Source organism: Manis pentadactyla, chromosome 2, assembly GCF_030020395.1.
Source record: "Manis pentadactyla isolate mManPen7 chromosome 2, mManPen7.hap1, whole genome shotgun sequence".
Lineage (NCBI taxonomy): Eukaryota > Metazoa > Chordata > Mammalia > Pholidota > Manidae > Manis > Manis pentadactyla.
Genome location: NC_080020.1, coordinates 26,213 through 40,307, shown reverse-complemented (window position 1 = coordinate 40,307; position 14,095 = coordinate 26,213). Strand labels below are relative to the sequence as shown.

General features: G+C 37.3%; 1 protein-coding gene across 1 annotated transcript; it reads left to right on the top strand.

The window, feature by feature from the left end:
• Nucleotides 1-630: 630 nt before the first annotated feature.
• On the top strand, nucleotides 631-12,208 carry SPRYD7 (SPRY domain containing 7). The gene is made up of 5 exons (XM_036904830.2): nucleotides 631-888; nucleotides 1,248-1,364; nucleotides 3,363-3,529; nucleotides 7,363-7,465; nucleotides 11,594-12,208. Exons 1-5 carry the CDS (start codon nucleotides 783-785, stop codon nucleotides 11,689-11,691), a joined length of 591 nt encoding a protein of 196 aa, XP_036760725.2. The 5' UTR covers nucleotides 631-782; the 3' UTR covers nucleotides 11,692-12,208.
• Nucleotides 12,209-14,095: the final 1,887 nt, after the last annotated feature.

Here is a 14,095-nt window from a genome sequence, read left to right as displayed (position 1 = left end):
AAGACACCCAGGACCCTGAAAAGATCTTTTATGTGGAGAAAAACTCTCCATAAAGGGTATTTGTATTCACGTCACTAGAAAGTTTTGTATAGGAACCCATGACACAGTAATGAGTGTTTTGTGTCCAGTTTCCCAGCAGAACGTGAACCCTGTGTAAGCCTTCAGGATGGGAACTTTATTTGGGAGCAGAGGTTTGGGCCAGATTAATTTTAGGAGTCGACCCAGGCCGCCCCCGGACGGTATCTAAATACGTAGAATCCGCCAGGGACAGGTGACCCACGTGGGCACGGGGACGCCGGGGGCGGTCGCGGACCTCCGCGGGCAGCGGGAAGGGGCAGAGACAGGACCTCGCGGCCTCCAGAGCTCCCTCTGCACTCCTCCGCCCTCGAGTCCGAACAACTCTGCGGGAACGGACCCTCGGTACCACCTCCGGGACCCGCCGCCCCACAGGGCGCAAGTCCCGCGCAGGGAAGGCCCGCGAGGGGGCGGGGCAAGACGACCCGACGCAGCTCCCGCCCCCGCGCGGGGGTCGCAGGCGGCTCGCGCTCCCGTCGGCGTCAGCGCGCAGGCGCGAGGCCAGCCTCGCCAACGGCCCTGCGCGCAAGCGCCCGCCGCTCGCCGCCCGCCGCCCATCCGCCGTCGCTTCTCCTCCCGGTCCCTCCAGCCGGCTTCGCCTCAGCCTGCGCTGCGCCCTTCCGGCGTGGGGCGTCGCCGCGTCGCTCCGCTTCCGCACGGCAACCCCGGCGTTCTGGCGGGGCGGCGCCGCCGGCGGAGCCTCGGCGATGGCTGCCTCGGCGTTTTGTTGCCTGCGGTGCTGCAGGGACGGAGGGACGGGGCACGTCCCTCTGAAGGAGATGCCGGCCGTGCAGCTGGACACGCAGCACATGGGTGAGGGCCTCCCCCCCGCAAACCCACCTGCACCGCGGCCCGGCGCCCGCCTCCGCCCCGCCCCGCTCCGCGCCCGGCTCCCGCGGCGCGCCGCCGGGGCCCTGGACTTGGGTTCGCGGGCCTGCCCTCGCCCACAGGCGTCCGCTGCGAGGAGCTGCGCCGAGGCCGGGCCTGCAGCCGCGGGCCGCCCAGGGTCTCAGGGAGAGACGGCGGCTTGAGAGGTTGACTTTACCGAGACGAGTGTGTTTCAGAACCGTCAACATCCCTTTGTGCATTGAAAGTTGCAAGTGCAACACAAATTCACCTGGGTTGTTGAATAAGAAAATACATAACTTCTTAACAGTGTATGTTTTATTTAGGAACAGATGTTGTCATCGTAAAAAATGGGAGGAGAATATGTGGAACCGGAGGTTGTTTAGCCAGTGCACCTTTACATCAAAACAAGAGCTACTTTGAATTCAAAATTCAGTCCACAGGTTGGTATGATGGGACTTTACTATTAAAAGTGCTAATTGCTCTCAATAGAGTACTTTTTAACATATGAAAATTAACCCTTTTGTTCCACCTCTGTGTGGCCCTGGTGAAGTTCGTTAATTTGGTTAAATTAGGTTCAGTTTTCTCATCTATGGAACGGGATGGTAGGAGCCGCCTGGCACAGGAGCGGTGCGAGTGTGTTAACGACAGGACAGGCGGCATCAGTGCGAGGCGCCAGCGCTGTGCATGACAGCCGGACGCGCTGTTTCATTCGGGCAACACAGAAGGTGTAAAAGTCTTGCTATTTTATCTCAGGATAAAATCAATGTTATGATCCCGATTTTCTTTCTTAGCTTGTGTTAACATACACATAATGTCTTCTGAAGTCTACTTCCCTTTAAAAAAATCTAGGAAGTTTTTGAATTGTGTCACAGTCTAAGTGTTACAGTAGTTGCATTTCAAATATGGGAAACTATTTTTTAAAGCTTTGTTATAAAGAAACTCCTAATGAAATAGAGCGTGACTAATAATAGGTACCCAATAGGAAACCTAGAGTGGAGTGCATTAATCCTCTTACAAGCTTCAATGAAATAAAACATCCTTCTGGGGCTAGTTTTCTAAATTATTTTAAAATACTAACTTAAGTCTATGAAATAAATATGAATCTATCTTGCATTCCATTCTTTTATAAGTTAGCTGCAAAATGTCTCTGGTTACTGTAATCTTCTCAAGTATAACATACCTTTTCTCAAGAGGAGCAAGTATTTTCTTGAGCCTAATAATGTAGTACAGATTTTTACATGAGTTTTCTGTAAAGGATGATAATCCTAGAATGAATGCATTGTTGCAGTCTGTAGCATTGGTCTCTCAGTGGAAGTGAGGCAGCTGTGCTGCAGTGTACTACAGCCTGCTACAGTCTTTTGGAAGAAGGAGCCTCGAATACTGTCTAGACCTGTTCCATGCAATTAGTATTCTCACCTCTGTGACTTATTAAAGTTGTCCCACTTTGGAGGATAAATTATATTGTGAAGTTTTTTAGGAAGTCAATACAGTGGAATCCAGACGTAGCTTTTTTTATGCTCCCACTCACCAGAAAAATTGACAACGTGGTCTTCAAATTTATCACATTTATAGATTTTCTTGAAACTGAGTTTGATACATACTGAGGAGCAAACCATTTGAGACAAAACTCAGAGCTCTAGGTATTCTCTTTTCCTGGTTAAGAGTAGAGATGCTTGCTTTAAAAGTTAGTTTAAACCAAAAGGTTTTAAACTCACTGACTTAAGTCATCGGATAAGAAAATGATTTTACACTTCATCATTAATTTTCTCCTCTCCATGATACTGGCCAGGTCATATATTATTTTGTCACGTTATAGATGTAAACAGTAATTTCCCACTTGTCAGATACAGTTCTTAAAATAGTAGCCCAGGCCATTTAAATTCAATGTAGAACTTTATAAAAATACTTCTTTTGAGAATTGTAATAATAGCATTTTCTTAAAAAAAAAATGCTCTGTGCTTTTGTTACCCATTTTGTTTGAATACTTACACTGTTGCAAGAGTTTTACTTGGATTATCTTGCCGTATCTTTCAATAACTTAGTGATGTGAGTTAGAATCCACAGTTCACTGCTGAGGAAGCAGAGAGAGCTTAAGTGATTTACTGAGGACATACCTAAGTCAGGATTTAAGTGTAGGCAGTACCACTCCAGAGCTCACTGTCTTATCTCTTAGGTTATATTATGTCTGCAGAGAACATGTGTAGAATTACAGTCCTAACCATTCTCTGAGGAGAAATTAAGAAAAATAAACTTTAAAAAATCCAATCAAATGCATTTATTCTGGGATTATCATCCTTTACAGAAAACCCACATAAAAATCTGTACTACATATTATGCCACTTCTTTTAAAAACAATTTACACTGTCTTTTAAAACAACTGCTTTTAGTCATATTTGTATCCTTCAATTTGGGGAGCATTTAAACTATTATTTTTTTAGGAATCTGGGGTATTGGTGTTGCAACTCAGAAAGTTAACTTGAATCAGATTCCTCTTGGCCGAGATGTGCACAGTTTGGTGATGAGAAATGATGGAGCCTTGTACCACAACAACGAGGAGAAAAACAGGCTGCCAGCAAACAGCCTTCCACAGGAAGGAGACGTGGTGGTGAGTTTTCTTGTGGAGTTCTTTTCCACCGTAAATTATTAAATGAAGTGCCTTTAGTATTTATAGTTTTATCTGGGAGTTTGTGGTTTGAATTCCAAAGCGCTGGGATTGGTTCTAATTAGGCGTTACATTTTCCTATGAGAGCACTTGATGTAGATACTGTACCTTACCTAATTGCCGCCTTTCTAGAACTGTGCTGGCCAGGAAAATCGGTGTTAAGTCCTTACTTCTGTTCACGGAATTGATGACAGGTTGCCTACTGATTAACATTTCTTGCTTCTCTACAATCAGATAAATATTTGCCTACAATTTAAAAGTTTTCTGAACCTTATGTTGGAAAATAATTAGGTATTTCTGCAGCTGGGGACCTCTTAAAGAAATTTTGCCACTTATTGTTACGAACTTGTCTTAAGGAATTACAGCATTTTATTAGGAGTGTTGGTCCTTGTTAAACTTAATAGACTTCTTTCACTTAAAAAATTTCAAAGAACTGGTCTCAAAATCCTAAGGTTTGATGGTAGAAAGGTTTTTTGGAAAGCAGGGCATAGAAAGAGTTAGATATTATTAAGACTGCTGTATTTTTATTCCCCCAAAATACTAAGTCTTTACCAAAGCCACTATTTGCAGATGTCATCCAGAGATACTGTTCTGTCTTTTCCACTTACTTTTTATATGGTGTTGTCCAAGAACCTCATACACTGAGTTCAGGTGGTTAGCTATTGGTTGAGAGCAGAGCCTTGGGTCTCCTTGAGCAAAGGTGCCCTTATACACAGAACTTTGGGTTCTTGGCTCTGGTACCAAGTTGAAAGGAATCTGTATGTAATGATGGAAGTTTCTAATAATAAGATGATACAGATAAGGTAAATCTAGGTTATTGAGTTAAAAAAATACACAGTATTTTGGAGAGTGAAAAAAAGATGTAGAAATTAAGATTTTAAAATTATGGTCTGATCTCTTTTCTGCAATTTAAAAAATATGACAAACACTTAGGTTTTCAGTTAGTAAATTATTGAAAGTAATTTTTTTCTAAATTGACTAATGTAAAAAAGAGATGACTGGCATTAACCAATTTTAATATCTACTTTTCCCTCTTCCTCTTTACTTAACATTGGCTCTGTACTTGTAGATTATTGCCAGGTGTCCATAGTCTAGAACACCTTTTTTAAACTGTTATTTCTCGAAATAGAATCTTGAAGTCAAGTTGCTGCTGTCAGCTCGTTCACACTGAAAGATGATACCCAAAAGTAAGAAAGCATAGTCAGTAACAAGTGTTTTTCTTCACTGATGTGTTGACCTTCTGTGCCTTCCTATCTCGTTCAGAGATGACTGATACCACAAATGAGCAGATTTAAGAATGTCATCTTAAGAGAAAAAAGTCTCTCTGCATTATTAAATTGGACTTTGATTTTCATGTCCATTGTGATAAAAGGAGGACTAACAAAGATGAAACATGGAGAATCAAGAAAAGTAAAACATTACTCTAGCATATGAACTTTATCTTCCGAGTTAAAACATGTCAGAAAAAAATTTGGCCAAATGCTGACAGTGGCATAGGGAAAGTAGAATAGATTATAAAACAGGAAAAATACTCTCATGTGTAGAATTTCAGTTGTAACCATTCTCTGAGGAGAAATCCAGAAAAATAAACTTTAAAAATCCAACCAAATGATTATATTTATACAATAATCATACGGTATCCATAGGGCCTACTACAACACTAGGAACGCATGGCTAAAACAACTTACACTTTGTCCTCTTATGTATAGTTTTGGCAAGTGCAAATAACATTTCAAAGTTGCATTTTTCAGTTTAATTTCAGAGTTTTATAAACATTCTATGTAATAATAATAACAACAAACACTTCTTTAGCATTCATTATGGGCCAGGCACTGTTTTAAGTGTCTGACAAGGATTAAATTGTTTAACCTTACTAGTGAACCTATGAATAGGTAGTAGTATAATCACCATTTTAGTTTAGGAGGAATTTAGTAATTTCTTGTATGGGATGATCCCAGATTTGTAACATAGGCAGTCTATTTTCAGAGTCTGTTCACTGTTTAAACCTACAAGCAATTATTGGTAATTGCATAGAACACATCAGATTTGTTGGACATTTTGTTGGAATCAAACCTATTTTCTAGATCATATAAAAGTACAGAATTAAGTTAGAAAATACTTGATGTAAACTCTGCTGATGGAGGGTGTGGGCCTTCTCATTTCCCTCCTCACTGCTTTCTTTGGTGCTGGGATTTTGCTGTTAAGCTCGAGGCTTGGGTTTAAAACTTGCTTGTATTAGGGTATGCTGTCACCAGGTGATGAGGGGTGCCTGGATTACAACCCTACTGGTCTGAACTGCTAGATTTCTTGTACAGTAGTCCTATAAAGAAAGTGACACACTTTGTTGTTTATGTAATTACGGTTTTGTTTTTTTTAATGTAAACATCTCTTCATTAAAATAGCTGATACCAACCATCAGCTTTATTTTTCTATTTAAGTACATAAACCAAAATGAAACAAAAGAAGGCTGTTTATCTTTCTCAATATTCCTTGACTATTAATAAATCATTCTTTAACCCTGGCTTTGCTACGACGTGAGGAGAATCTTTTATATAGCCCTTAACACGTTGATTTTTCTGGGCCTGTGCTTTCTTAACCAGAGCATGAAGGAGTTAAAGGTTTAGAGAATCTCTAAGATCTTTTTTTTTGTTACCTCCAAAAACCCTTTAAGTTGATGATTTATCCAGTCAGAAATCCTTGAAGTGGTTACTTCTTGGTCTGCGATGATTTCTCTGTTGAAGATTTCTGCTGTTTCCTCTTCAAAGGAAACTTCTCTTTTGGTCATCAGGAACTATTGTATACAGTTTTAAAGAAAGGTAGTGTGGTGTGGCAATTAAGTTTATGTGTTCTGAAACGGTCCTGCCTGGGCTTAAATCCCAGTTCTGCCACTTTGTAGCCCATGTAACCTTTGGGAAGTTACTGAACCTCTCTGTGCTTCAACAACCTCATCGGTAAAATGGGGATAAAATTAATATCTGTCTTGTGAAGATTAAATTTGAAGTGCCTAGAATAGTCCATGTTACGTTAACACAGGCTAAGTGTTTTCCAGCATTTTAACAATAATATTCATTATTACTGTTGTGATTTTTGTATCATAATGTACAAAGTAATATATTTTTATTCTGCTTTCTTTAAAATTTTTGAGCCGTTATTTTTCTATTTTTCAACTTGGTATTAATTAGCAATAATATTCAGTTACAAACATCAGCTTTACTTTTGTAATGCACTTCACATATTTGAAACCAAGGTAGAGATACAGAAATGTCTGATTTCTTTGTGGAAATAAGTTGTTAAAAGACACAAAGACACTTCTTCACAACTTGAAAACAGTGATACCAGGTAGTGAGCCCTAATGCTGAAAACTTCATTGTTCTTTCCACTTAAGATCAAATTCTATAGAGAGAGCAGTTCTGTGTATGAGTTTAAAAGGCCTCTCGTTTATGGTATGCAGCACTGTGCATCGTCTTAATCGTCAGAATGTAACATTCAGCTCATCTGAATTAGTACTATGATTTAAACTGTTCTCGGTTATTTTACACCTAATAGGCACTTTAGAGATTTTACCTGATTCCACCCCCCCCATATAATCACCACTGCTAGTTACTTTTCGCTCAGTTCACATAGAACTACTGAATTGTAAACCTTTAATGGAAACTATTGTGACCCTTTGCTTAGTTTTTTGTGTATCCATGCTTCCCAGTGAGTACTTCCTGACTATTTAGGTTTTAAGGAACACTTATGTCTGTAGCCTTTTTAATATTTTCTTTCCTTTCTAGGGTATTACATATGACCATGTAGAACTGAATGTATATTTGAATGGAAAAAACATGCATTGCCCAGCATCAGGCATACGAGGGACAGTGTACCCAGTTGTTTATGGTAAGCAAGAGTATTTCTACATATTGTTAGACATGTGTGAACTTCTGCTTGGCATTTCCATTTACTTTATAGCTATCCTTCAGAAGTCTGGACAAGATAATAGGAACCTTTTATATGAAATGTATCCATTAGGAAATCACAGCCTCACTTTGTAGAAATAAGGACAATTTTTATTCCCATGTATTTGAAAAAAAACTTGCCAAATACAATGATTATACTTAAATATGCAATAACTGTATGCTCTTTTTTTAAAAATCATGTAGTCTTCTATTCAAGATAGTTCCTGAAAGCTTTACTGAATTTACAAGGATCTTTCTGCCATTTGTTAGGATTAGGTGACCAGGAAATGTAATTGTAAAGGATATTTTGGAACTAGGGTGGGAATTTTGCTTAGGTTTAGCATAAATTACCTTTATAAAATTACCTAAATGTTAAAAACTCTTCTGAGGGAAATTGTGACTTAGAACAATTTTATACTGATTGATTGGCTTTTGACAGCCCTGTATGTATAAGTACTACAGTTTCTGGCCTGTGATTTGTGTACCTCTGAGAACTAGTTTCCTTAAGAAATAACTATACCATTTAATTACTTCGATTTCTGTTATAAAAAAATTCAAGAATGTATACAAGTGTAGAGAATAGTGTTATGAACCTTCATGTTCCCATCAGCCAGCTTCAAACAATTACCAGCTAGGAGCCAATCAGGTTTCATCTACCTCCTAACCCTGTTCATCACCATCCTTGCTTGATTTATTTTGAGGTAAATGCCTGACATTAAATCATTTCATTCATGAACGTTTATGTGTATCTCTAAAAGTAAGGTGTCTCTCTTTATAAGAAATAACAAACTTAAGCACAGTGCCTTTATCATCCTGCTTTATTTTTTCATTTGATATTTCAACTTTAAATCAAATCAGCTTTAAATCAATAGATATGTGAATTTTCTGCCTACAGTTTAAGTACATATAAAAACTTCTTCTCATTTTTTACTCTAAGTTCTAAGATTTGAGCCATAATAAAAACTAATTCTTTTTATAGTAAGTTGCTAGAAATACAGTAATGTTAATGACAGCAGATTATTTGGGATGTCAGAAGAGTATACAAATAACAAATATAGATATTTAATAGTATAGTAGCAATCAAAGGCTGTGATTTCCTTTTCAGTGATTTTTTTAATTTTTTAATTTTTTTGAAGAACATTATGTTTAGGCGCTCCCCTACCCCAGTTCCCCCCCAATAAACTCCATTACAGTCACTGTCCATCAACATAGCAAGATGCTGTAGAATCACTACTTGTCTTCTCTGTGTTGCAAAGACCTCCCCTTTCCCCCACCCCCCACATTAACTTTTCAGTGATTTTATCTTCTGTGTTTTTGCATGTAAAAGTGTAATTTTTAATTCAGGTTAGTTTTCCTTTACTTAAGTAAATGGAAATTCAGCCTAATAATTGAAGTAGTTTAGTCTGAGAAATGCAAAGAACACCAGCATGACTGAATTAGACAAATGAGCAAATAAAACTATTCTAAACTGTCACTTTGATTAGGCATTATTTTTAATGTAGTAACGTTACAGATAGTAAATTATGTATAGTATACTACATATCTTGAAATTGGTAAATCAGTCTAATTAAACCAAATATTTTAGTAGTCTGATACTATCAAAGGTAAAAATGTAACTTCCCCCTCACTTCTTGTCCTCCCTGCCATCTCTAATCCTAGATCCACCCAAGTCATTTATTTTGTCAGTTCTTTCATTCAACCTAGGGAGAGAAAAAACTTAACACTGAAGAAAAGTGGTGTCACAAAGTTATGACTTCTAGCCTGACCAAAGTTCTCAGTATTCTTTGGCAATTCTTTTACATCTCTGCACATTCTAGACCGTGGCTGCCCCTTGAATTCCCTACTCAGTCTCCATGGATGACCTTACCTTCTACTTTAAAAACAGGCTGTGAGTAGGGAGCTCCAGCTTCCGCCACTCCCCTCCTGAAGCTTCTCTAGGTTAACCTCTGTCTTGCCTTCTTTCTGTCCCATCTTTGAGGAAGTGGTACCCTTTGTGTTAAAAAAACTCTATCTGTAGTCTGGATTTCAAAATCCTCAGCTCTGGGAGGTCACTTTGTCAGTTATTTCATCTACATCCCTGGTCACCAATCTTTCTTTTCAGTGCCTATAAACTTTCTGAGAAAGTCTCAGCCCAAAAAACTCTCCCTTATACTTCAACCCCTCACTAGCCCTGTGTTTACTTTCTCTCTATGGCCCCTTTTTTACAGAACAGGCTACCCCACTGTCCGTACTGTATCATCCATCCATTCTCCTGCTTTCACCACTCCACTGAAACCACCCTTGTTAAAATCACTAATGACTACATGAATGTCAAATCTAGTACTTAGCTTTTTTTTGTGCATTTATTATGAAATATAAAATACTTAGTAATTACATTGAATATATATTTGCAGTTTAACAAATAGCTATAAAATAAATGTGTGTCATTATCACAGTCAATATAATTAATTTATTCAACACCTCCTAAAAGTTTCTGCTCCCGTATCCTTCATGCTTACCTTCCTCCAACCAAGCCCCAACCAGACAACCACTGATCTGCTTTCTATGTGTACAGATTATCTGTAGATCATTTTTTGGTTTGGCTTCTTTCACTCAGCACAAGTATTTTAAGATTCATCCATGTTGTGTCATGTATTAATCATTCATTCATTTTTATTGCCAGGTAACATGTAGTTCATTGTGTGGTCATATTACAGTTTGCTTTTCTATTCACATGCTAATGTCTTTACAGTTTTTGGCCATTACAAATAAAGCTGTTATGTGCATTCACATGTCTTTGTACAGATACACACATTCATTTCTCTTCAGTAAATGCTGGTTAAAACACATCGAAGCTGAATAAGGCCTAGTTAATAGTCTAGTGAACAGTACTGTGTCAGTGTCAGTTTTCTGACTGTAGTTACATGAGATGCTATCCCTGGGGGAAGCCAGATGAAGGGTACACAGGACTCTATTATTTCTGAACTTCTCAAAATAAGTTTTTTCAAAATAAGTCATTTAAAAAAAAGTAATTCGTTTAATGTATAAAACTGAGAAAATACAGATACGCAAATTAGGAACAAAATTAAAATCACCAATATTCCCATCGTCTAGAAATAATAATAATAATAATTATTATTATAATTATTTTTTTTTTAGATAATTATTTTTTATTGAAGGGTAGTTGACACACAGTATTACATTAGTTTCAGGTGTACAACACAGTGATTAAACATTTATATACATGATAATTCTAGGTACCAGCTATCACCATACCAAGTTGTTACAATATTTTGACTATATTCCTTATGCTATACATTACATCCCGGTTACTTATTTATTTTACAATTGGAAGTGTGTATATGTATATATATATTTTTTTTTTGTGAGGGCATCTCTCATATTTATTGATCAAAAGGTTGTTAACAACAATAAAATTCTGTATAGGGGGGTCAGTGCTCAATGCACTATCATTAATCCACCCCAAGCCTAATTTTCGTCAGTCTCCAATCTTCTAAAGCATAATGAACAAGTTCTTACATGGAGTACAAATTCTTACATAGTGAATAGTTACATGGTGAACAGTACAAGGGCAGTCATCACAGAAGCTTTCGGTTTTGCTCATGCATTATGAACTATAAACAGCTCAAATATGAATATTCATTTGATTTTTATACTTGATTTATATGTGGATACCACATCTCTCTCTTTATTATTATTATTTTTAATAAAATGCTGAAGTGGTAGGTAGATACAAGATAAAGGTAGAAAACATAGTTTAGTGTTGTAAGAGAGCAAATGTAGATGATCAGGTGTGTGCCTGTAGACTATGTGTTAATCCAAGCTAGACACGGGCAATAAAACATCCATGTATGCAGAAGATAGAAATAATTATTAATAATATTTTGGTGTATATGCTTTCAGTGTTTTTGATAGATACTATGGATATTTTTACACAGTAGAATCATGTTTTATAACTTGGACAGCAGATACATTTATTCTTGTTATTAATATTATGTTTGATAGTTACATATTCATTCAGACTAAGGTGTTTGCTTCTAATTTATTTTCTTTCTTTTTCTGTTTCTAGTTGATGACAGTGCAATTTTGGATTGCCAGTTCAGTGAATTTTATCATACTCCTCCACCTGGTTTTGAAAAAATATTATTTGAACAGCAGATCTTCTGAATATGTTTGTTTTGAAACTTGTATTTCTGTACTTTGAAAAGTGTTTACTGTTTGATAAAGCTTTACCTGATCTATAGATGAAAATATATTCTTAAACATATGCTTGTTAATGTTGTGGAAGGAACCAGTGTATTCAGGATAGCACCTGAAGTTGTAATTTAAAATACTTAATGTTTTGTGATATGGAATCAGCATTTTGGGTAGTTTATTTAAATCTTATTTAAATAAATAAAACTATGGGTTTAATTAACAGTATTAAGTGGAAATATGTATACAGATATTTAAAGAGAATCTCTCTTACATAAAATACTTGTTTTTATAGAAATGTAGAGTTGGGCAGTTTATTTTTGTCACTCTGATGTTTAGCCTTCATTAAGTATTTTAAGTCTGCAGTCGAATAGCTTTGTGTCTTGTCCTTTTTATACAGAGTGTAATAAAGTGACCGAAGATACATTATTGACAACCTCATTTTTGATGATTCATTTACTGTAAAATACACCACTTTTTCAACTTTAAATTGCTAATTTTGTTTGTATGTCATTGCTTTTGATTGTCTTTGTAAAAAGAGATAAATGTTTTAGTAATTATCAGCATTTTTTTGAAGACTATCTTGCTGTGTTACTTCAGTACCAGGCTAAGTAGTGGTTGATGGGTGATGTAGAGTACACTGCCAGACATTTGGAATCGTAGAATGCTTTCAATTTACATGTAAAGGAGATTATCCTTTTAAGGACTTATTTAAGTGTGTGTTTTTCTGTAAAGAATAATAAAATAGTAGTAATTAAGGAATATTTAGTACTGTATTAAACACATTTTGTTGATTATATAGTGAACTTTATCCTTGATTAGTTAAGAAGTTCAGAGACCAATGACTCCTCTCCATGACCCTGAGCCTTGTCTGGTATTCATTAATAGTCCCTGTCCTGTAGTTAACCCTACAAACTTGAATCAACACTGTATACATCTTTGGTACAATCTCCTTTTCTGATGAGTTAGCCAGGGATGCATATATTCACTCCTTCATCAACAAGAAGCGGCATGGTGTATGATTTTACATCTGAATTGTAGTTCTTCTATGTGATCCCATGATCTCCTCAGGTGAGTTTCTTGGTCTCTCAGCCCAGGTTCCCAATTTATAAAAGGGGTATCTCACTTGCTTGGTAAGTTTCGGTAACTAGAAAAATGAAGTGATACATGTATAAGACCTCAACTATCAGAGGCATTTACTGCATGTATGCAGCTCCCTTGCTGACTAAAGCAGTGGTTTCCATGATGTCAGCAGGCAGCATCAGCACCACCTGGGAATGATTTGGAAGTGGACTTGGGGCCTTGCCTCAGACCCACGGAATCAGAAGCTGCTGGGAACAGCACCCTGTGGACAATTTGTGTGGACGAGTTTCCTCAGGTGATTTCCAATACAAGCTCAAGGGAGAGGATTTGAGAATAATTGCATATACTGTAAGTTTCCTAAGGATTTAAGGCAGACTATATTTATACATAGGCAAGAGATTCCTGTGTATTTATATATTGCTTATTTGGTAGACAGAAATGGGACACAATGTGCTTCGAAAACCTAGATAGGCTTGAGTAACATTTACATAAATCCCAAATTTTACCTCTGAAGTTACATAGAATTGAACTACACTATATATTATGTATTTTTGTCTGACTTTCTGTCATAGTAGTTTTAATTCATAAAGAAATGCTTAACTTGGGAAAGCAAACTAAAATTACCTGTCTCTTATTTTTTTAAAAAACCTAGCCCCTTTTATCATCATACTCTTTTCCAAGACTGTCCTTTCTGCTTCTAATCATACAGAATAGGCACAGTACTAGAAAGGATATATATGTTGTGTCCATGGTGACAGCTTGATGAAGCCCACATGTGTTTTTCATCTATAGGTATCTAATTCCCCATTGGAAAAGTACTCCACTAAACCTGTAACTGCAGTCTAACCTTGAGAAAAACTGACAAATTCTAGTAGAGGCGCACTCTACCAAAAAACCTGGGAAATACTGCTAACTGTCAAAGTCCTTAAAAACCAGGGAAACTGTTTCCCTGACTTTTTAAGTCAGGGAAGCTGCCCCATCCAAGAGGAGCCTAACAGACATGACAAGTGAATGAATTGTGGGAGCCAGGAACAGGAAGAAGATAGGTAAAAACTAAGGAGATGTGAATAAACTATGGGCTTAATAATGACGTATCAATATTCCTTTATTAATGGTAACAAGTGTATCATAACTAAGATATTAAGGAGAGAGGTTAGAGGGGATGTATAGAAGAAACTACTACCTTCTCAATTTTTCTGTAAACCTAAACTGTTCTAAAAATTTTTTTAAATTCCATTGAGCTTGGAGAAACCTAGAAATAAGAGTCTTTCATGAAGCCACTAGATTATTAGTA